The sequence below is a fragment of the Podarcis bocagei genome (genome assembly GCF_964188305.1).
Source record: "Podarcis bocagei genome assembly, chromosome: 13".
NCBI classification, from domain to species: domain Eukaryota; kingdom Metazoa; phylum Chordata; class Lepidosauria; order Squamata; family Lacertidae; genus Podarcis; species Podarcis bocagei.
The window spans coordinates 38,763,006-38,787,037 of record NC_138138.1 but is presented as its reverse complement, the minus strand read 5'-3'; the positions used below and the strand labels follow the sequence as shown (position 1 = coordinate 38,787,037).

Genomic DNA, 24,032 nt, shown 5'->3' with positions numbered 1-24,032 from the left:
AGAGATTAAAATTAATAAAAAAGGTTTCTTCGGCTATGTTTGAAGCAAGAGGAAGACCAAGCAAGTAGTAGGTCTCTTGTGTGAAGAGGATGAAGAAGTGCTGTTGGGTGACAGAGAGAATGCAGAACTGCTCAACACCTACTTTGCCTTTTGTCTTTACCTCAAAGGAAAGCAGTGCCCAACCTGGTGATAACAGAATAAATGATGCAAGGAAGGAGCTAAACCCAAGATGGAAAAGAGGTGGTAAAGGAACACCTAGCTACATCGATGAGTTCAAATCTCCAGGGCCTGATGAGCTGCACCCAAGAGTATTAAAGGAGCTTGCAGATGTAATCTCAGAGCCTCTGTCTATAATTTTGAGAATTCTTGGAGAACAAGTGATGTCCCTGGAGACTGGAGGCAGGCAAAATGATGTCCCTGTCTTCAAAAGGGGGAGTAAAGGAGATCTGGGTAACTACTGACTGGTGATCTTGACATTGTTACCAGTGTCCTAGAACAGATAATTAAACAGTCTGTCTGTGAGCACTTAGAAAAGGTGACTGTGATTACTAAGACCTAACATGGGTTTCTCAAAAACAAGCCATACCAGACGAATCTCATTTCTTTCTTTCTTTCTTTGATAGAGTCACAAGCTTGGTGGATCAGGAACTGCTGTGGATATAGTGTATCCTGATTTCAGTACAGCTTTTGACAAATTCCCCCATGATATTCTTGCAGAGAAGTCAGTAAAATTTAGACTGGGTGAGATAACTGTTAGGTGGGTTTGTAGCTCATTTCCATACTCAAAGAATGCTCACTAATGGTTCCTAGTCATCCTGCAAAAAAAGGGGGGACAAGTGGGGTGCTGTAGGGTTCTGCCCCGGGCCCATTGTTGTTCAACATCTTTATAAATAACTTGGATGAAGACATTGAGGGGATATTTATAAAATTTGCAGATGCCACTGAAGACAGAATTGGGATTTAAGATGACCTTAACAGATTGGAGAGCTGGGCCAAAACTAACAAAATTAACTTCAGTAGGGACAAATGTCAGGTTCTGCACTTAGGCAGGAAGAACCAATATGCCCAAATATAAGATGGGAGACACTTGGCTTGCCAGTAGTAGATGTGAAAATGATCTAGGGGTCTTAGTAGACCACAAGTTTAACATGAGTTCACAGTGTGGTGAAGCAGCAAAAAAAGGTTAATACTATTGCAGAGCAGGGCGACCAAGATGATCAAGGGTCTGGAAACCAAGCCTTATGAGGAATGTTTGAGGGAGTTGGGTATATTTAGCCAGGAAAAGATACTGAGAGGAGATATAATAGCCATCTTCAAATATCTAAAGGGCTGTCACATGGAGCAAGCTTGTTTTCTATTGCTCTGGAAACTAGGACCTGAACCAATGGATTCAAGTTGCAAGAAAGGAGATTCAGATGAAACTTTAGGAATAATTTTCTGACAGTAAGAGCTGTTAACAGTGAAACAAACTCCAAGAGGTGGTGGACTCCCCTTCCGTGGTGGTTTTTAAGCAGGAGTTGGTTGGCTGTCTGCCATATATGATGTAGCTGAGATTCCTGCATTTCAGGGGGTTGGACTTGATGGTGTTTGGGTCCCTTCCAACTCTACAATTCTTTGATCCTATGAATCCTGATCTACTTGAGTGATTGCAAGGATGGAGCTATGCAGTGGTAGTCTTTCAGGACTGATTAATGCTGCAGACTAAAATTGTGTGTGTGTGGTATAAAAGGTAGTACAGGTTTCAGTTGTATGATATGACAGATGGGTGGGTTGCTGGGCAACGGTTCCTTGCCTCCCTCTCCCCTAATAAGCAATTGGAAGCTTACAATGGTGTGCATGTGTGTTCCTTCATACCCAAGCAACAGGCTCCTTTAAATGCATACATCCATGCAAGATCATGATATGCTCTTCCAATAGAGATTTGGCAGGCAACTTTGACTTACAGGTGTCTCTTTAAGACTTTTTTATGCTGACAGGCCTTAGCAGTTGTTTAAAAGGTCTCTTGAGTAGCCAGTCACATTGATGATTACTTTGCATTGCTTTTAAATGTCGAATTGTTGTGGTACACTGCCCTGATGTATTGTGAGAGAATATTATTTAAATATTTTTTAAAAATAACTATAAATAAATAATAAATACCCAGCACCCTTCAGCATGTACATATTCAACATATGAAGTTATACATCAATACACTGAAGGATTCCAAACAGATGAAATCTATCTATCTATCTATCTATCTATCTATCTATCTATCTATCTATCTATATACACACACACACACCCTCATACTGGTGGAATTATATACCAACAAAATTATGGATATTCTGTGAACCTAAAGTGAAAATTCTGCAATTAAAGTAAGTTTTAAACATTGATTATTATACATGCATTTATTTTTTTAGTTTGCATGCTTTATTCTTGTGCACAGATGCTTGGAATATAGAGTAATTGCAAGCAAATAGAAGTTCTAATATGTATATCTGGAATTTTGTCACTTGTGAATGTTGGCAATCCCAGGTGAATGTTGTGAATGCTTAATTAAGGTGGAGATACCCTGGCGAATGCCAACAGTCGAATAGTGATTATCATTATGCAATAAATCTGCCCCCAAAATGGGAGTATGTCTGTCTGTTTGTGGCATTCATAAAATTCATCTGAAGTTGTCAGTATTTACATGTGAATAGTTGACATTCACCACATTTTGGACATTCATTGTAACGCATCCAAACTCTACAAAGCAACCATCTGTCGGCCTCTCTCCCACACACAATTCTTACACATCATGATCCTCACAGGGCATTTTTCACAAGTGAAGCAAAGAACGCCTCTCTGTCTGGAATGCTTCACTTCTGAATGTTGTTAATCGCAGCAGAGAGAGCTGGAGAGTAAACCATGTAGCTTTTTCATTCAACCTAATAGATGCAGGGAAGGCAAAATGATTTAAGTGTCATGGACACTGGGTGGCCCAGTTGAAACACAGCCCCGTCCCCAACATCTGCTTATATGTCCTGGTGGGGCGGGGAAAGCCCCGTGTGCTGTTCTCTAGGATATCCCCAGAGTCAGTCAGGCCTATTAGGAGAAGCAAGATTGTTGGCTAACAGCAATTAGAGCCTCAGACTGAGCCCATTAGCAGCAGCAGAGACAGAATCCAGGTTCCTCTGCTCAGATCAAACACACCAGAGCTGTGTCTGTTCATTATCCCTGGAGCTAGAAATAGAAAGCAGGATGTCTGTCTCCCATCGCCTTTGCTCTGAGTCTAGCCCACTAGGAATTGCTTGCTCTCCCAGGAGACGCAGGAGTCCTGGCTTCCAAACCTCCTTGCGTGAACTGAGTGGGCTCCACACCTCTCTTGGGATTCCTACTCCCTTTCAGCCTGGATTAATTAATCCAAAATAAAATACCATGATCTGGTTGCATGTTCACTTTGATCAGTCTGCAGGTCTGCTAGGAGATAGTCAGGGAAGTGCATTGTGACAGCTATCTGGAGCATTGGAATGGGGGAGGGTGTGCAGGCTGGTGTGGGGGCATTAGTGTATATGAGGGAGCCATGTCAGTTCCAGGGCCCATAAGTCCTCTCAGCAAACTTCTACATCAGGGGGTTGGACTCGATGGCCCTTGTGGTCTCTTCCAACTCTATGATTCTATGATTCTACATTTGAGTTAGAAACCCCTCCCCATCTCCATGGATAAACATACGCTAAAAGAATTGGAGAAATCTACACTCCTGCTGGTAATATGAGTTTTGCTCACTTGATTAACATGAATGGGCCTGTCACATTGGTTTTGCCTGACAAATCAACCGTTGATCAGGGACTTGACAAATTGGCTTTAATTGCCCTTAATGATATCAAATCTCATTCTAGCTTGTAAATGCAACACCCATCAGAATTGGGGTGTGGGAGGAAGGGAGACAGCAAGAAAGCATTTTCATTTTTTTAATGGGACAGACAGATAAGGAGCTGTGAGTTAGCTGAAGGTGAAACAGCTTGGAATGCAGGGTCTCTCTCTCTCTGAACATCTGATATGGGATTAGTGGATTTGTTCTGTGCTGTAGGGGTGCCTATTTGCTTCCATTATACTAACATTTTTTATTACAATGACACCATATACCTCCTTCATCGGAGGATCACAGGGCGGTTTACCATACAAAACTCTTTCATTCAAAGGAAACTATCCCATATAGTACTGCCCCATGACTTCTCAAAATTCAAGGAGCACACAACAATAAATTCAACCAAACACATAGTAAAAGTGTGTTAAAGGAAACTAATCTGTTTTAACTGAACTTCAGAATCCAGATAACCCATTTTATAGCAAAGGGTAATGAACGTTTCATCTTGGCAGGCCAGCATTCCTTTACCTGACTAAGCCTTCTGCCCCAGCAAACATGTGAGGGAAAGTCCTGTTCACCAATCACTATGAAGAACATGAACCATCCATAAGGAGTGGGATTGGCAGCTTGGTACTTTTCTAGGCTCTGAGCTTACTAGAAATGAGTGCGGGGGTGGGGTGGGGGCTGAGTATCTGAAGAAGGAGCACCAGTTGCCCCATATTTCAACTTCATGCTTTTTCATAGTGTATGGATAGGATGGGTGGTCTTGCCCCGCAGCAGGAAGTAGGATTATACATAGATTTCTTTCCAGTGCAAATTATTCAGGAGTGTCCACAGCAAGTAATAAATATCCTTTATTTCAGACACCCCTGCTCCAAAGTATCTTACGTATACACACCCAGAAATCATTGCCTAGTGGAAGAGCAGGTGGGGCAGAGACAGAGACAGAGACAGAGACAGAGAGAGAACAATACCACTCACACAGATGTTGGAGAAAATATTCCCCCCCACCTCCCAGTTACTCACACTTAAGTTTGTTCTCATCCCAAAAACCTGGGCAACTCTCAACTTCACAGTGCTCTCCCTGGCATGTAGCTAAGCCTTACCATCACTCAGAAACTGGAGCAGGGCCAGGTCAATGGGCCGTTTCCACTTGGAACCTTTCTGCAGCGCAATGCCGTAGCCTGTGGTGGCAAAGACTTTCCCACTCCCTATGGTGACAAGTTTACAGCCTTCTTCCTTTCGGGCCATGTAGTTGAGGACGGCTGCATCGTAGATGAAGGCATCCAGCTTCCTGCAGTCAGATAAGAAAGGCAGGCAGAGAAGGACAGATGGATGCAGCATTTAGCGCATTAAAAATGCCTCCATTTATTATTTGTCCACCTTTGCACAGACCTATTGATTAGAACTACAGACATTCATATTGCAATTAAAGGGAAAGCATATTTTTGAGGGAAGGGGACAGCTTTCTTTAAGTGTGAGACAGCTTACCATTTAACAAACAAATAGTAAGGTAAAGGTAAAGGACCCCTGGACGGTTAAGTCCAGTCAAAGGTGACTATGGGGTTGTGGTGCTCATCTCGCTTTTAGACCGAAGGAGCTGGTATTTGTCCACAGACAGCTTTCCGGGTCATGTGGCCAGCATGACTAAACCGCTTCTGGTGCAACGGGACACCATGATGGGAGCCAGAGCACATGGAAACGCTGTTTACCTTCCTGCCACAGCGGTACCTATTTATCTACTTGCACTGGTATGCTTTCGAACTGCTAGGTTGGCAGGAGCTGGGACAAAGCAACTGGAGCTCACTCTGTCACGCAGATTCGAACCGCCAACCTTCCGATCGGCAAGCCCAAGAGGCTCAGTGGTTTAGACCACAGTGCCACCTACATCCCTATTAAACAAATAGTAATATTCATTGTTAGACAGAGAGGCTCACTTGTTTCTTATCCCATATGTGAATATTTCCTGTTATAGTAACACACCAGAGTCAAAACGGCATCAAAAAATAAACATTTTGAAGGCCCCTCAATATTGTGGAAGGGTCAGGTTTTTTTTAAATATTTTAAGAATTAATTCAACAGAGCACTGTGGCCTTCATTTGAATGTGAGAGGGAGAGCAGTATAAAAATCAATTAAATAAAAACTGGTTCTTAGCATTACATGAAAGTATACGACTCCTGAGAGCCAAAAGGTGGCCACCTTTGGGTAATAAACTAGAAAGATAGAACATCTTTACGTTTATTCTTCGTTGTCATCAAATATGTCACAGGTAGGAGCTAGAAACTAGATGATTGCCCGGCAGCGTGCCTTTAAACATGACTGAGCCTTTCCGTATGCTTAGCCTGACCAATTAACTGGGGTGCAGGGATTTTATTATGAGCCTGATTAATCTTCCCATTAAAGCTGTTAAAGTTTTCAGCCATAGTTATATAGCATAGGAGATACTTTTAATAGGCCCATAAGGAAAAGGTACCCTTTACTGTTAGAACTGCACGTCAGCCACTGTCCCACTCTATTTTATCTTCGCTTCCTCCCCCCTTTATTTATTTTTTATTATAGACAGGCTCACCTCTTCAGCCACCTCTATCTAGATATCTTGGTTCCAAGCTTTCTTCTCAGTCTTTTGCTTTCTAATGCCCTCTGCTTCACAGTCCTAAAAACAGACTGACCCTACACAGGGCCCATAACTTTAAATTCACATAGGATCGGATTATTAGGTGTCTCCGTCCTGTCCCCTTGTGCCCATCCCCATTCAACCATTCACACATACTGGCAAAGCTTTGGTGGCCATGAATGTACATGGTGGTATTTAAAAACAAAAAAACTCTGAACTTTAAACAACAAGAACAAACAAACCCTGAAGAGTAGATGCAGGCCACTGATTAAAAAGAGAAGGAAGAACTTAAGCAGTAAACACACAAAGCACCAGACAGGGACAGCATAGGGGAAAGCAGCAAGAACCAAATAGTTGTATTCTGCAATAGTGGCAAAGTCATCCTTTTAGAATCTTCAGCACCGTTGAAATGGTCCAGTGCCAGAACTCCTGGCCAAAGCAACTCCAATTTAGACAAGGCGGGCCACTACCAGTCCAGCAGCTACAAGGAAGATAACGGGCCCTGGTATCCTACCCAAGCCTGAGTCACAGCCCGAGCCCAGCAAATCAGGCGTTCTGGAACCCAAGGCAGGAGTTCGGGAGTCAGTTCGGCAGTCTGTACTCTCCAAGCCTGCACCCCCTGAGGAACAGACCTCCACATCAGAGACCCACATCCACAGGTCACCACGTCAGTGCAGGCAATATGCAGGGAGGGATTTGCCAGTGCAAATCCAGAAATCAAGTTGCTATCTGCTGGTGGTAGTTTGCAAGCTGACCCCTGCATTCTGCATTAGCCACAGCCTCCAAATCAACTGCCAAGGTAGTTCTACGAACATTGCATTGCAGTGATCCAACTGTGAGGTTAGCAATGCAGGGATAACTGCTATCCTGATCCAGGAACAACTGTTCTGTCTTCCCAGCCAAGCTTCCTAGCCACTGAGGACACCTTCAGTGATAGAGTTGGATCTGGGAAAATCCTCAGACTTTGCACCTGCTCCTTCAAGGAGAGAGCAGCCCCATCCAGGCCTGGCAACTTACTGACTTCCCAAGCCTACAAACCTCAATCTTGCCAGGACTCAGACTCAGTTTATTAGCCCTCCTCCAGCCCATCACTACAGTACAACCCCAACACCTGCAGCCAGCTTGACAAATGGTCAGGAGTGAAGGGAACTGAAGTCACATAACTTTTGGTGGCCCAAAGTTGGAGGTGCCTGTCTTAAGTACATATATGTACAGAGTAGGAATTCTAATCCATATATAAATGATTGTGGCTGTACAATTGGGAGGTGGTTGTTAATTTGGGTTAATTAGCAGAGTATGTGGGTGTTTAAATGGTGAATCACGCACCCATAACCTTGCCAGTTGGCTTTAAAAAAAATGTTAGTAGGATTGGCAGCAGTTCCAACAGCAGTGGGAACCACCCTGAAAGGGCGCTCAAACAGGCAGAGCTACAATGCACTCCTACAGCAGCAAAAAATTAGCGTTTAAGTCACAAATGCTCACAAATCCAAAATCCACATACAAAAACCCCACGTGGAAGTCTAGTTAACAGCATGATGGCGCAGCTCAATCCTGCACTTGAATGCCTCACTGTGGACCTGTCTTATTTGGTTTATTTATGAAATGAGCCAGCAGGAGTTCATAGAAGTTCACAGAAGTGTTGTTGTGGGGAACAGTGGGGAGGCACTCTTGCTGGTGTGTGCAGCTACCAAGGCTAGACAAGCACTTGCTCACCAGAGTTATACACAGAAGGAGTGCACAGCCTTTAAAGGTGTTTTTTGTTTTTTTTAGGACTGCAGTTTCTATAATCAGATCTTACGCGAAGCTTACTTCCAGGTAAGCGGGCATAGGCTTGCAGCCTTAATTAATTGGTTAGATTCATTCAACTAAAAAGGAGTCCCCAATGAGCAAGGCAACAGTTTCTTTAAAAAAAAATATTTTTAATGCAATTACTTGCATTAACAGCACATGGAAAGCACAGCTTTTGCACAGGCCTTCACTCCTATATGAGAGAGAAGTGGGGAGGCCTCTTCTAACGTCTGCAGTGCATCATCTAAAAACAAAGTATGTTTAAAAAAAAGAGAGTAATTTTTGCTCATATGCACATTTCTGCAGATTTAATTAATTCACTGATTAATTGACCCAAACTCATATTATTATTAAATTGGCTAAGATTTCTTTAATCAGATGACAGCCTAATGAAAATTGACTAATTATAATTATAAACTTGTTAAAGGATCACAAAACAGCATGGGCATTAAAGCTGGCCATGTCACAAGCAACATCCAGCAGCAGCCTGTGTCACTCACACAGTCACATTCCACATAGCAATTGCCACAGCAATTAATGTACTACCGCTGGAGGGAGAGGATGTTGCAGAGGGGAAAAACTGCATTTACTTCACTGAATATTTACCCCAAGTGTGGGCAAATGGTGGCTTCTCTACAACAGGAGTGTGGCCTCATGGAATGACGACGAGAGTGTGCGACATAAATGAGAAGCATTTGCACATCTGTTGTGTAAAAAATGGGTTATGTGGAGAGAAACATAGGGCACATGTGGTCCCACTGTAGGGGCCTGCTGCAGGCCATGTGCCCCAGGGAGCAGAAAGGCTTAGGATGAAAATATATGCTGAGAACTAAGGGTCTTGGAGTTGTCCTTCCTGCTGCCACCACTGCTTCTTCCATTTCCCCCCACCTACCCTGTCTGCAGGTTCTGGAGTGCATCCTCCACGCTGCGCTGGTTGTACTTCCCCATATATTCGTGCATCTCCCCATAGTTGTTCCGAATGTTTTTCTCGGTACTCCCGTTGGGAACAGTGCCAAATCTCAAAGGTGGGTAGTGATGCTGTGGTTTCTGGAACTGTAGAGGGAGGTAAAGGGAAATTGGAGTGTGAAGAGTGCTTCTGCGGATCTTGCCCCGACCCCTTCCCTGCTCTCCTCCCAAATGTGAAAACTGAGCAAGGACGGGAGGAGGGAGATTCTTAAATTTGCTGGTGCTACTTTTGGAGTAGTGTATTGTTGTGCTCAGTTGGCTGAGAAATAAAACGGAAATTTGGCTGGCATCAATTAGAGCAGAGTTCACCTTCCCAAGCATTATGATTTCTGGATATGGAGAAGCACCCTGTTGTGTGTGATGGATGAGACAGACAAGCAGAGTGGTATGGATAAGAAATGGAGAGATGCATATAGTGATGGATGGGTAGGTAAATACATTGTTTATTTGAGGATGAATAAATGAGCCAACAGATTTATTTATGAGCTTCCATTTTTATCCCCATCCTCTTTGGAGCTAAGGGTGAGGCACATGGTTTCTGCTTCCCCATTTTAGCCTCACAATAGCCCCGTGAGGTAAGTTAGAAAAACAAGCTGGATTGGGGAAGAGGATAGTCAGGAAGGGTTGATATCTGGAAGTTCTACATTTTTCTCTGGGCATCAGGAACTGCCACAACCTGAGTGAACAAGTTTTGCTCATGCTCAGGGTTGACCTTCATGTCACACATTTTTTTTTAGGAAGAACAGCTTGGGAGAGGGGGATTTAGAAGCCGCTAGAGGAAACAGCGTATCAGCAGGGGCAGATCCAGCTCTGTGATTCTGTGTTTCCAACATGCTTTTGGATTCCCGCAGACGGAAAATTTGTGTTTTTGTGCGTGACTTGAAGCAGAAAAAATGGCAGACAGAGAGGGGATTATGTACACCCTTTCCTCCTGTCCCTCCTCCTGCCACTCTTATTTTCTCCTCTCCTGAACCTGCTTTTATTTAATAATGGCTTTGGGGGTCAGTTTCAACTCCACAGGGTGTAATCGTTCATGATGTTTAGAGTTTGAAGGGAATTCCACCCCTGTAATGTCAGATGGACACTGATATTGGAAGATGTGGGTGGGTGGGCGGGTGGTCTGTCCCAGCTGGTGGCAGGGGTTAGACTAAGGGCCTTGTAGCCTCCTCCTTCTCAAACAGTTCCGTGACACGATAGGAAAGCAGACAGACAGTAGTATTTGGAGATGGACGAGAAGACTAAATAGATATGAGCAAGAAACATCATGTATGATTATTGAGTTTGTCCTCTAGAATCCAGCCAAGAGACCAGTGCCCAAGCCAAGGAAAAGAAAACGAACTTTTTAGAGATTTATCTAAGGACAGGAGGGTGAGACAGGCAGTTTGGGAAATAAGACATAGAGCGAAGGGAGAAGCAGAGTGAGAAAGGAACAGTGGGATGTGGAACTCGAAGGCCATGCAAGATGAAACACCTTGAGGGTGTGTTTGTACCAGTACCCAGGCAGCGTTGATTTTGTTTTTTGTCCTTTTTTGACCCATCTTTGCACATTTCCTATGCTTGCACACACCCTCTTCAACTAATGCGCTTGTTTGTTTGTTTATTGTCAAGCTGCAGAGAGCCTTTCTTCATGATCAGTAAAGGCATAGACTAGCCCTATGTTTTCCATTTTAAAATGCTCTTACAAACAGCATTTTAGCAACAATCACATTGATTCCTGTTTGCCTGTTATGGTAAGGGGAGAAATACAGAGGATGGCGGTGACTGCAGTGGATATGCAGTACTCTGCATGAGTTGAGCAGCAGATTAAACATAGCCTCTGCTCCCTATACCAAGTAAAATTCCTGGTAATTTTTTTAAATTTTTTTTTTTTGGTGGGGAGGGGGCTCAGAAGTGCATACGATGTGATGAAAAAAAGGGAATAGTGTAGCTCTTCTGATACTACATTGTGGCCCCTAGTGAAGAGATGCTTGTGACACTACCGCAACCAAAGTCAGAAAGGAGTCAGATGAGAAAAATGGAAAGGGGCAAGCAGGGCGGGGTGGAAAGAGGCCAGGAATGGACTCATAAATAGAAGACACAATGAACAGGTAATTCTGGGTATAGATGGATTCAGCAGTTGGCAGACAGGATTGTTGACAGAGAGGTGCACTGAGAGATCAGTGATACTGAAATAGATGGGGACACATTTAGAAGTATGAAGGGCAGAGGCAGCCTGCTTGTTCTGTTACAAGAGTCTGCTTCAAGAAGCCTGTAGATGGAGAAAAACATCTTTGGTCTGTTTTGAGCATCACAAAATTGGCTTCACACAAGAGCTCTCTGAGCAAATTCAGTCCCTCCTTGATATTCCTGGGGCAACTGGGCCTTTCGACATGGAAATGGGAAGCAAAGAAACAGCAAAAATCAAATGCATCCCAGGTTGGGGACAAAATACAGAGTGCCAGCAATGGGTGCGGGGAGGAAGAAAGGGGGAGCGATGGTTTTCTTGCAAATGGGGATAATGGAAAGAGGCTTCTAGGTGTCTAAAGCTTAGAAGCCATTAGGCAGACAAAAGCGTCTGGGGAAAGTGAGAAAAGAAGATGGGAGATTGGTAGAGATTATCTGGAATTTGACAGAGGAATGTGTATGACAAAGCAATGGGGGAAAGAATTAGTGGAAAAGAGGCAAATAGAGGTAGAAGAGAATACTGGGGAAACCATCAGGATGGAGAGGGGAGGGGAAAACGTTTCTACAGCTAGAAACAAAACGAGAGTCTTGTAGCATTTTAAGACATGTTCATTTATTGTACAGGAAGCTTTCATAGGCTCAAACCTGCTTTGTCAGATGCACAGAATGAGGCTTTCCACTTTTGATGGCTAAATGCAGTGCCTTCTCTAATGGCAAAGTCCAGAGGGGGTCGCCGTGTTAAGTGGGTTTTTGTCCAGAGAAGTTGATGCCGCAATTAATCTGTTAGTTTTTAAGGTGTCACAAGGCTTTTGGTTGTGTTTGTTGCAACCTGATAGCATGGCTCCCTCTCTTGAATTTCACAAGACTAAGGCTGCATTGCTATTTAATCTGAGACTAGGGATGGGTGGCAAATATATCAGTTTTGGTTTCTCTTAGTTTCTCACTTTTCCAATCTTATGTTAGGGTTATATCAGCTGAATTTTTTTTTAAAAAAAAGACCTAGTGAAAATCTGTCACCATTTTTGTGTGAATTTCTCCTTTGATACACATTTTTATATGCAGTTTTGCCTAATATACACATTTTGGAAAACAGTTTCCCCTACTATGATGCATTTTTGTATGTTGTGTTCATTAATATATGCATTTATATGCAAATGTTACCATTGTATATACATGTTTGTACATATTACCTTACTGGAGAACTGCAGTGCAAAATGTAGGTAAGTCTGAAGGACAGCTATGTTTCAGCTCATATACTGTTTCAGAAAATGTGAAGTTCATCTTTAAAGGTGAATTGAATCAAATTTCTCCCCCATCCCTACCTGGGCGTAAGGTCCATTTGAATTCAGTGGGACTTCTGAATAGATGTTACTATGATTCCACTATAGAAACACTTATTCTTTTCCTCTGCCTGGATTTTCTTCTTTTACCCTCTCCCTCAAACTGCTCCCTACTCAGTACGAGTTGGTTAATCTGAGCTGTTTAATATTTATCTGCGATTGTGTTTCATGTTGGACGTTAATTACGCCCATTAATTACATCCCAGCTCGTTAGTTCTTAACGAAAGGGATTCAATTGGAGTGAGGCTGCCTTGCCACAGCTGGTCCGGTTTGTGTGGCCCCTCCTTCCCCACAGCTGTGGTTGTTCGTCAGGGGCTAATTGTCAGGGGATAATCAGCCACGTTCTGGTTTATAAATACACACCATGCATGCTGGGCACCAGCAAAGTATCCCAGTGGAGGGCTATGTGGAGCTACCAAGGGTATGAGTTCCACTGCTTAGGTCAGCCACCCTTTAATCTTGACCACATGCATGTATGCATGCACAGGCACACCCACATATTTCCTGTTGCAGTTGTCTTAAGGGGAGTGTGATGGATCTGGCCTGATTGTGGGTATGTGTGGCTTTTCTGAAAGTAAACATTGCCTACCAGAAGCCTATCAGCACAAGCAAGTGTAACATTTTAAAATTAAACAGCAATTAGGACTGAAGGTAAGAGCTAGAATCTGTTCTCAGTGCCACCGTTAGTTTCTAAAAATGATAAGTGTGCCATGAGTGCATCAACGTGAATAGCTCTCCTGCTCTGCAGGTGGGTAATCTACAGGGCTCTGCTAGCACTTTTTCCAGAGGAAGAGCTATAGATTAGTGGCGGTGAGCTCATGCTAGATAATGTGAACTGTAATACGAATGCACAGACTTGGTATGTGGGTTTCAGCCAGATCCTTACTAAGAGCTCCCTAGGATTCAGAGGCTTTTCAGTGTCAGGTCTGGTACTTTGGAGTAGGAGACAAAGATGTGCAATTGCCTGCCTGCCTGTCTGATCTTCTGGCTTTGCCTTTGTTCTGGGCAGTTTCACCTTCACTGACATTTCCCCAACAGCACTATTGGCACCGAAAGCAAAACTTTCCAGTTGCTGAGTTTGCAGTGGTCACAGCCAGGTTGCTCCTCCCCAAGCAATTTAAAATAAACCTTGCAAAACCTGAGCTGCTCAGTCAAAAAAGAATGCCCTTGCAAGACTATGCAAGTGAAGTCAAGACAGCTGAGATCTAAGGCACTGCAAGCAGACACTGTAGGACCATGGCTTCTAAAAGTGATTTGATGGAAATGTGTACAGTGAATAACAGAGGCTCAACTTTACTCTTTTGTGTTAAAGTGTAGCAAAGGTACACATCTTTTTGATTTTAGAGTTGTTTGGTTTTGGTTTAACATGTGGCCATGATTATACACACATCTCATGGTTTTCCTTGCTTCCCTTTCATCATTTGTCAAACACTGGTGAAGCAGTGGTGGTCACTTAATTTTTTTATATTAGTGGAAATGGGGATATGTTTAATCTGGTCTGAAGGAAAACATTGTGCCTGGCATGTTGTTTTTGGTGATGGAAAAGAAAATGAAAGGGGAAATAAAACGAGAGCTGTGGCAAAGGAATGAATGGGGAATTTTGTCTGGTAGGGATAGATATGATGGGAGGGAGGGAGTGGAACTTATTATTATCATTATCATTAATTAAAATTGTATAACACCCCCTCATCCAAAGATCACAGGGCAGTTCACAACATAAAAATACAAAATGAGAACACAAAATACATAATAAAACAAAAACAGACCAATAACGCTCCTCCAACATTTAAAAGGCTATAGAATGTTTAATCAGCCCAAGGCCTGGTTATAAAGAAACATTTTCGCCTGGCACCTAAAGATATGTAATGAAGGTGCCAGGCGAGCCTCCCTGGGAAGAGAATTCCACAAATTGGGTACTATGCCTCTGTTCCCCCCCCCCCCTCTGTGAGCCCTCCCTTCTTCTCACCTTCTGGTCGCTGAGCCCAGACACCGTGTCTACATATTCCTCCTGTATCATAAAGGCGGCCAGATTGGCGGTGTAGCTGGCAAGGAAGATGACGGCGAAGAAGGCCCAGATCAGCACCATGATCTTGCTGGTGGTGCCCCTGGGGTTCTCCACAGGCACAGAGTTGTTGAACACCAAAGCCCAGAGCAGCCAGATGGATTTCCCAATGGTGAACTTGGAGCCTCCAGTGCCTACCAGGCAGGATGGGATGGGGGAATATGAATCAGAGTTTGAACTTTGCCGTAGAGGCTGGAGCGCAACAGGCTGCACATGCTTGCCGCCCTTCCTTATCTCCATAGGTACCCCAGTTTCAGACACATGCCCCTCCCTTATCCTTGGTGCACTCACGTTTACTGGCGCTGAGGCTGCGATTATAGCCTACTGGGCTGAAATATTCAAAGATGAAGACGGTCACCGCAACGACAGTCAGGCACATGACAAACATCATCACCCAGACAGCAGGGCTGTAGGGCTCTGCAGGAAGAGAAACATGGACCACGGTGGTGGTATGCCCGAGACAGCTAGGCTCTAGTGGGTGAAAGCAGGGGTTCTGAACCTTTGGCATAAAAGAGGCACCCTAAATCACGAGTAACACTTTTAAAAATGGTGTAATTTAAGGCCGCCTCTTTAAATTGGCTTTTCCTGAGGAGCTGTGTGAGTTGTGGTCATGTGGAGACTCTGAGATAGTCTGTCAGAATTGATTTAAGAGTATGATGCAGATGAACCCCAAAGCAGGAAAAAAAAATGGATCTACCATTATCACCATCCTTGAGGGAATAGTGGCTTTGGGAGGGTGCTACACAAGTCCCTCCATGGCAAAAAAATAAAGCTATTATTTTGATCTGAAAGATCAAAATGTCTTCCTTGAAAACTGCACATTTGTTAATGTGAGTCAATTTGGGTGAAATTGTCTTTTCCCAGGATTTGGAAAAACCTGTCTGCTGGTACTTCCATTGTGATTCTAAGTACTGTGTTAACTGCAGTTATGTAACTCCCATTGATACATATTGGCAGCTGCCCACTTGATACCCACAAATGGGCAAGTTTTCTTTTCTTTCTCTCTCTTTCTCTGCTTATGGCTTTTCTCAGGCCATTTTCCTTCAGCCAAAGGTCATCATTTTGTATGTCCATTTTAACAATTGTTTTAAACATTTTTCTATTTTATCTATACCCCACCTTTCCAGCATAAATGGTGGGTTAAAAATGCTAAAATAAAATTGACACTAAAAAATTCAAAACTCTACCTCAGCAATAAAGCAGGTCCTTAGTGGGGCTGTTTCCCCAAGATTGGGTACACAACTACTTAGATCCAATAGATGACAGGATGGGGGAAGATTAGGACTTCTCACTTCTCTACTATAATGAACCCTGCTTTGAAACCAGACTACCTGGAAGACTCCTTCCACATCTCATGCCAACGCTCCCTCCTGCTTTTTACTTTGACCCATCCCAGGGCTGGGTATTCACCTAGGAAGGCAGAAGGTGAAACAGTTCCATTGCTACGAGACACCATCACACTGATTCCTGTCTCGACAAAGGGCACAGAAAAATCTATGACTTCAGCTCTCTCCGCATTGATGGTCAGGGATCCAATCGCCATGTCAGCTCGCTTGTAATACACCTGAGAGACACACACAGAGAGAGATGGATAAAGTACAAATAGCCAGCAATCCTGGGTTTTCTGGAAAGGAAGGGGAGGGTCCAGTATTTCTGAGTAAACAGTGGTACCCACCCTGAGCCCTGGAGACAGGATGTAAAATTCTGTTTGCCTATCAGATCCAGGAATGGGCAGAGCTATATTGCCTAGGGCAACCCTCCCATAACCTTTGAAGCAGATTAACCCTACTATTTATGTCGGTGCACTATTCAATAGTCCTTTACTTCAAGGATACAATCCAAACAGCCTGCAGCAGGACGTGTGGGTCCTCTCAAGTGGAGTTGAGAGTCACACATGTGTGGGTGGGAAACCAGAATTCCTGGGTTCTTTTAAGAGGAACAAAATGCAGAGAGTCCTAAGAAGTTGTGCGTGAGCCCAGACCACCCAGTTCCTTGGGGAGGGGATGAAGTTACCTCTCCAATCATGCCGTTCCACATGCCGTTGACTATCTTGCCATGCTTGCCATTGGTGACAAGATAGAGATCGTAGGTGAAACCCAGAGTCTTAGCCAGACGCTTCAGGATGTCGATGCAAAATCCTTTGCAGCAGCTCTTTACCATTTGATGGCTGTGAACAGCACAAGGAGGGAGGGAAAGGAACTCAGCAAGTGGTTTAGGAGCACTGTGGAAGGTAAACACAGAGCCAGCATGACGTAGTGGTTATAGTGGACTAGGTCTGTAGCGGCCCAGGTTCAAATCCCCTGTCAGCCATGAAACTCACTTGCTGATTTTAGGCCATTCACTAACCTACCCTCATAGCAAAGCTAAGAAAGAAAGAAAGAAAGAAAGAAAGAAAGAAAGAAAGAAAGAAAGAAAGAAAGAAAGAAAACTATGTGTGCCACTTTGAGATCCTTGGAGGAATGGGGCAATATTAATGGGTTAAGTAATAAATAAGCAAGCATGGGATTGATTGGTGCTTGGATGGGTGTCCACTGGGAGGCCTACACAAGCCACTCTGAACTTTCCTGAAGAAGAGAAAGATCTAAATGTAAAATTGATAACACTGAACTCAGCTGTGGTAAACTTGGCCAGCATCTCAGGAATACCTGTTGGTATGGTTGAGTGGGTGGCGGCAGGGAACTGAATCACGAATGCAGGTCTTTGTGGCTGGATCAATGTTGTCGACAATAACGAAGGGCCTTTCCTCCAGTGTTGCCACCATGAGGTGCTTGTTGTCATCCACAGGTTGCAGGAATTTTCTGTAGCGTGACATGCTCAGGATTCTGCGCTCCCACCTTCCCACCTGCCTCCCGGGGCATAGAGAAGAGGTTAGATACACCCCAAACCTTTCTCCAGACTCTTGCCAGCCCACCAGTGTTGGTCCCAAATTTATGCCATATTCAAGAAACTCAGTTTTGAAAGCCCCCTCCCACAACTAACATCTCCAGGATTGCACCAACTTCTGAGTCTTCACATCAGACATACTGTACATGCAAACATACATACATAATTTAATTTGTATGCCACTTCAAACCATGCTAAGGTGGCTTACAACATGAAAGAAATACAAACTCTTGTCTTAAAAATCACATCCTCCATTCACATTATTCCTCTGCTTCCTACATCCATTGAGGACATCCATGACCAGCATGGAGTCAGGATATTGGGTAGCCAATACCATATCTCAGATGATCTTGCCTATATTTTGTTTATTTGATATTTATATCCCATCTTTCTCCCAAGTTGGAATACAAGGTGGCTTACAAAATTTAAAAAACATCAGTGATAAAATACAGAGTGATAAAAACAAACTAGTTAAAATTAGTTAAAAACTAGGATATATTTTGATAGGTTAGGGAGGTGTTGCTTCACTGGGAAAATCAGTGAAGCTGGCGAGCACAAGACAGGGCTTTTTTGGTGGTGGCCCACAGCTGTGGAACTCACTTTCCAAATGGCTTACACCTTGTTCAGGCTTTTAAGGAAGCCCTCTAGACCTTTTCCTTGACTACGACCCTCAACTAAGGCTTTGATGACTTAACCAGAGCAGCTTTCTTTAGTAGCATCATGTGCCCACATAGCTATTGTTTCTGTATCGTTTCTTTTGATGTTCTTACTTTGGGAGGACATGTGTAAAATATGCAACTTATAAATACTTTTAATTAAACAAAATTAGCCAAATAGATACCTTGTGTGAGCACTCGGTGGATGGGCTTTGCTCACAGCCAAGGGCTTAGCAATTGCCAAAATGAGATTCAGGAATGAATCCACCACCCCTGCCAGATTGGTTGCCTTTCCCTGTAGGGTTTGGCTTGATATGCTTGTGTAAGAAATTTACATTACTTTGCTCCTCTGGCTGCTTTTTTGTTGGGCACTTGCGATCTCTGACTGTTTCATGGTGCCATCAGGACTGTGAGAGACTTTCTGTAGGGTGTTGGGATGTGAACGGCTGTGCCTTATAGCAGGGGCTTAAGACTCAGCACCCTCTCAGCTCTTTCTGTTTATAGCCCTTGGACAGTTCTCCAAACACACGCCATCTCCCGAATTCACACTTGTCCCATAATTACCCCATGATAACAGTTCACCTTCCCCAAACATCAACCTTGCCACAATTCCACCAACTCACATGGACTTCGGATTACGACCTGTCCAAACGTTTTTTTCACCCCCTCCCCTTGACTCATCAACCTTCCTCCCCAACCCAACCACCTTCCCCCCAAACCTCCCTCAAACTCACCACCTCCCAGGTTCGGTTTTTGCTGAGGGAGATCACAGCCAAGGATGGATTGATGAGGTACCCATCCTCATTAAAGGAGAAATCCTTCTCACCCCAGGTAACATTCATGAAGTACCTGCGAAGAGGCATGATGGAAGCTCTTCAGTGTCAGTCTAGAGCCCACTTTCCATATGCTGCCATCGCAGCTTCACTCCCCCTCATTTTGCCATCCCCCTCAAGCCTGACCCACAGGGCACTTGTCTAGTATTTCAGATGCAGCTGTGGATCAGGACTTGAAAATCGAGAAGGGAAAAGCCCTTTTGGAATCAGGCCCATTTTGAAAGGGGAGGCAGGGTATTGAGTGAGGGTGGATGGTGTGCGAAGGTAGGTAAATATGGATGAGGTGTGGGGTGTAACTGGCATTATGGGGAGATGGTAGGAAGGGATGGTATGCAATTAGTGGGAAGCAGAGCCACTGAAAGAGCTGGCTGCAGGCCAGATTAAAGACATGCTGGAAGCCTATGCTATGTCAAGTTTAAAAGGCCCCATAATACTGTGTATTATTCTAACAGAAAGGACAATGAAAATAAAAGTAATAAACTTTTATATTTGCATATATAACCCGTACATAGGCAAGGTTACAACTGAAAACTAATCATCTATCTTGCAAGAAGCCTATTTGCATATGAAATTTATTTAAATGAAAACACCTTCTGCTTTCTGACATAGCAAGAGTGGTCACACACACACTGTTTAGCCCTTTCTAAATGGAAGAGCCAAACAACATGTGTTGTGTGTGTTGTGCATGGGACATAAAAATTAAACCATTTATGGGGGTTTTTAAAGGCAGAGTCATTGAAATTGGGGGGTTGTATTTGGAGACCCTCACAATGCGAGGCCCTAAACCCGACCTTAACTGTAGATTAACCAGTGTGGTGTAATGGTTAGAGTGCTGGACTATAACCCGGAAGACGAAGGTTCAAATCCCCACTCAGCCATGAAGTTCACTGGCGACCTTGGGCCAATCCTTGGAATATAAAGATGGTATATAAATGTAATGAAATAGATATATAGCTTTTGTGTAAATCCAGCACTGGCTGGATGTTGGTGCATAGGGTGAGTGGATATATAGGGATTCATGAATCCCTGGTTCCTGCTCAGATGAAGACAGAGGCTCTTACTTGAAAGTAAGGAAGAGGTGTCCTTGCAGAACTGTTGGGTGTGCAGATGCTCACTGCATAGGGGAGGATTTCCCTTTCCCCAGTGACAGCAGTGCTGCTGGGTCTTCAGTGACCAGGCTATGCCCTCCCCGTCTGACTCAGGTTTCTCTACCACTAGTGGGTTGGCTAACACTCTTCCCAGATTCAATCGTTGTGCTCCTTTTCCCAGGAAGGGACGTAGGAGTCCGGCTTTCTCATCTGGAGCAGCCATATCCTGGGAGAAGTACCTGCCTCCTCCTGCCTTTGTCATCCCGCCCACCCCGGTCTCAGCCCCCTGCCATGTCACCCCCTGTTCTCTCTCCTCCTCATGCTCAGCCTGGCATTTCACTCCTGCGCCCAGTGGCGCATAAGGACTCATGAGAAATGGAGATAAGGAAGCAAGGCGAAAGTCAAAATGGCTGAAATGGATGTGAAGAGGAACAAGTTAGGAATGTAGGAAGCATGCTTTGAGGAACAGATTTGCAAATGAAGAAAGGAATGGGAGGGGAGGAGGGTATGGCGATAAGCTATACATCCCTTGTGGACAACAGCACTTTCTTTTGCTCTTGATTCCACCCCCCTTCCAGGCAAAATCCCCCCAGCCTCTTTCCCTGCTGACCGATGCAGGTTCTCGTTGATCTGGGTGAGATTGGGTGCCCGGCAATCATTGTTGAATTTTGGAACTGAGCCGTAGACTTGGAATAGGGCCTCTGCCCCCTTGGCAATGATGGCTACACCATTTTGAACCCTGTGGTAGAGATCATCTTTCCATCCTGCTGAAAGCACCATGAAGAGACCCTCGGGAAGTTCCTCCGGCATGTACTCAGTTCTACCAAAGTTGGCACCTGCCATGAACCAGATATACCCGGGGCCTGTGAGCTTCACTTCACGGGCTGCACGGAAGATGCTTTCTGCTTCTTCACGGGAGCAGTAGAGAAGGCAGATGCGGGCATTTATTTCCCGGAGCTGGCGTTTGAGGCGGGCCCCGTCTGGGTCATCAGTGAGATTAAGGGTCACAGTGCTGCGGCGCTCCCAACCAATGAAACTGCTGTCAGTCAGGACCTCAATGTAATCTACAAAGTCTTCATAGCCGGGAAACAGTGTCGTGATGACAGCAAATGCCGTCCAATCGTACTGTTCCAGGACCTCAAACATCACTTGCAATTGCTGTTTGGTCGAGGAACCTAATTGTAGAAAGGTTGATCCTTTCTCCTGGATTTAGGAGGGAGCAAAAGACACAAAGGTGATAAGTGCTACCTATTTGCCATCCCATTATAGGTCTACTCTCTGATTTCTACCTCTCTCCTGTCATGGGAGAGCTTTCAGAATAGTTTTAGTTGGGGAATAAAGGTTGGGTTTTAGTTCCAGCAAAACATTTTCCACCTCTGTACACCATACAAATAATTCCAAAAGTGCTTGCATGCAGAAAATCATTATGCTGAAATTGTCCTCCTCTCTGAACTGCTGATGCCCATCTAACCTTGAAAAAGGGGTCATAGTATGAGCTTGTGTGACATATCTATTGTTATCTTCAGCCCTCCCAGTGTCCCTACACCAAAGCCCCTCAATTAAGTGCCTGCCTTGCACTTAATGAAAAAAAAATCTTGATCAAAGTATCCAAAATTCTGCACTAAGATAAAGGCAAGTTCTGCACTATCTGTATGCAAATTAAGCAGATTAGCATCAGTGAGTAAATGTTTGTAATAGATTCAGGTTGTATAATTTTATGAAGTGCAGAATTTAAAATAGTTATACATAATCTGGGCAGAGAAAAACACAGGATATGAGCGTGAACATAGTCAGAATAAATCACTTTACCTTGGGTGTAAGAACAATGGCTGATCCTCCGTTGATGCCAATGATGGGAACAGAGGTCTGTGCTGAGATGAAGTCCAGGATCTGGGCCACAGCCTCTGTACGTGTATCATCCTCAAAAACCACACCGTGGATGTGCAGGGAGGAGAGAACATCACAGAGCCGCACAATGAGGCTGCGCGGGTTGGTATCATTCAGAACCACAGGGATGGGGTTGATCTCCATTGAGAAGTTGCGGAAGTCCTCAGGCGAGAACCGGGCACTCTCTTGCGTGTAGGTGGAGCCACTGAAAATGATGGGGATGTTGATGGTCCGCCGCCGCAGGTCCAAGAAGGGGCTGGCACAGGCCAGAGCCATAACAAAGAGCATCCTAGCAGCGGGGGTGCCCGGGGGCAGGCTCATCTCGCAGGGCCTCTACGTTCCCCCTGGAAGTGGTTGGGAGAGGAAGGAAAGAACAGGCAAAGGGAGGCTTAAAAAGGGAATGAGGTGATGAGCCACTTTGGTGGCAGGACAGAGGGAGTAGCATAGAATCAAGCCTCCCTCCCCAGTTGGCCTGAAAACAAACTAAGCTGTTCCTCACCTGTGTGTAAACATGCTCACCTGTGCACAAATACACTCACACTGCTTCTTCCTGCCACCCCATGCACCTTGCTACATGAATTAGCTCAGAGTTAGGAGGAGAAGGAAAGCGAGAAGCCATTGGATTTGTAGAAGGAAACCATTCTCTCTCCTGCCTGCATATTTCCCACGTTCTCATCCCCTCAAGATCAGAGCTTGTGGAGCAACTATAGGTGAGCAAATGGCTCGCCTCAGGGGGCTGCATATGGTGTCTGGGTTGCTAGTTGCTAACCCTCTGTGCTGCACTGTTTTGACAGAGCTCCTGTCAACCAGTGGGAAGGCCCATCTGCTGCTTTTTGGATGCCAATGGTTTAGGTTTTGGCAGCCAGAGCTCTGTCTGAGCTGCAGGTCATTGGAATCTTTGGAGGAGAGGGCAGAACAGCATCTTTGCACAGGTATGCCTTAGAATTATCATGCTATGTGCCACAATACATGCTTCTTTCATTAGCTGTGTGAAGTTGACCAAGAAAGTTACAGGTTAGATTAAAGACACCCCATGGTATGAAACCCTTGGAAGCCTCTGAATGGGAAGGCAGATCACCTCAAGAAAAAGTCACAACCCTAAGCAGGAGGTTACCTCTTCCATGGCAACTCCCATAAGCACCACCTACATCTTCCCTGCTTGCTATTATGGCCTCCCAACCTAAACAAGGGCTTTGAATAACAGACCATCTTCTACACATTCCTGCCTTTCAATACCTCACTTTTCTCCAGCATATTCAACACCTGCCCAATCCAGACACATCCCCTGTGACAACATAAACATATCAGCAATGCCCTTTCCTTCCATTATTACATTTACTGAATTTTGGCAGTGCTGTGAGTTGGGAGGGTCCCACAGGTCATTGGAGAGCAACATTTTAACCCCTGGAAGAGAGATATTGGGGTCTTGAAGAGGAAGGGTTGAGGCTCTGGTGAGGGTCAAGGAAAACAAGAACAACTTGGCAAAGTCATACATCTTCGTCATTCAAGCATTTGGACAGAGATTCATAGGATGCACATTATCTAAGAAAACCAATGTCTTTAATCTTTCCATCCATTAATCAGTCAATGCTCTCCGCCCTCTTCATTCCACATAAGCAGGGGTGATGTTTGACCCAGGGAGAACGCTGTATGATTTGGCCAAAGAAATGACTCTTCCCAGCAGCAAGCTTTAAATTGAAAATGTAGAAGAACGGGAAGGGCCATTTTATCCAGGAAAAACATGTCAAGTTCCCCAAACACCAGCCAGTAGAACACCAGGATTTCAGCTGTTGGTTTGGCCAGATGTCACTATGCTGAGTCAGATGTTAGGAGCTCATCCTGCCCTCATTTTATCCTCCATGGGCCAATTATTAGTCAGAATAGACAAGTGAGTGAAGTGCAGAGGTGGGCACTAAATG

The 24,032-nt window shown here is 44.4% G+C and overlaps 2 protein-coding genes across 7 annotated transcripts in view; one reads left to right on the top strand and one right to left on the bottom strand.

Moving 5' to 3' along the window:
• The window catches only part of KDELR1 (KDEL endoplasmic reticulum protein retention receptor 1), a 130,292-nt gene that overhangs the window by 60,509 nt on the left and 45,751 nt on the right, over positions 1 to 24,032 (top strand). The gene's annotated exons all lie outside the window — the stretch shown is intronic.
• The window catches only part of GRIN2D (glutamate ionotropic receptor NMDA type subunit 2D), a 59,520-nt gene that overhangs the window by 8,437 nt on the left and 27,051 nt on the right, over positions 1 to 24,032 (bottom strand). For all 3 annotated transcript variants that reach the window (XM_081167078.1, XM_081167077.1, XM_081167076.1), the window contains 10 exons: positions 22,036 to 22,457; positions 20,837 to 21,429; positions 19,040 to 19,154; positions 17,412 to 17,608; positions 16,780 to 16,933; positions 16,177 to 16,330; positions 15,058 to 15,183; positions 14,671 to 14,900; positions 9,128 to 9,288; positions 4,939 to 5,126 (listed from right to left, as the gene is read on the bottom strand). In XM_081167078.1, coding sequence (XP_081023204.1) covers positions 4,939 to 5,126; positions 9,128 to 9,288; positions 14,671 to 14,900; positions 15,058 to 15,183; positions 16,177 to 16,330; positions 16,780 to 16,933; positions 17,412 to 17,608; positions 19,040 to 19,154; positions 20,837 to 21,429; positions 22,036 to 22,434 — 2,317 coding nt within the window. In that variant the 5' untranslated portion in view covers positions 22,435 to 22,457. The remainder of the gene's footprint in view (positions 1 to 4,938; positions 5,127 to 9,127; positions 9,289 to 14,670; positions 14,901 to 15,057; positions 15,184 to 16,176; positions 16,331 to 16,779; positions 16,934 to 17,411; positions 17,609 to 19,039; positions 19,155 to 20,836; positions 21,430 to 22,035; positions 22,458 to 24,032) is intronic.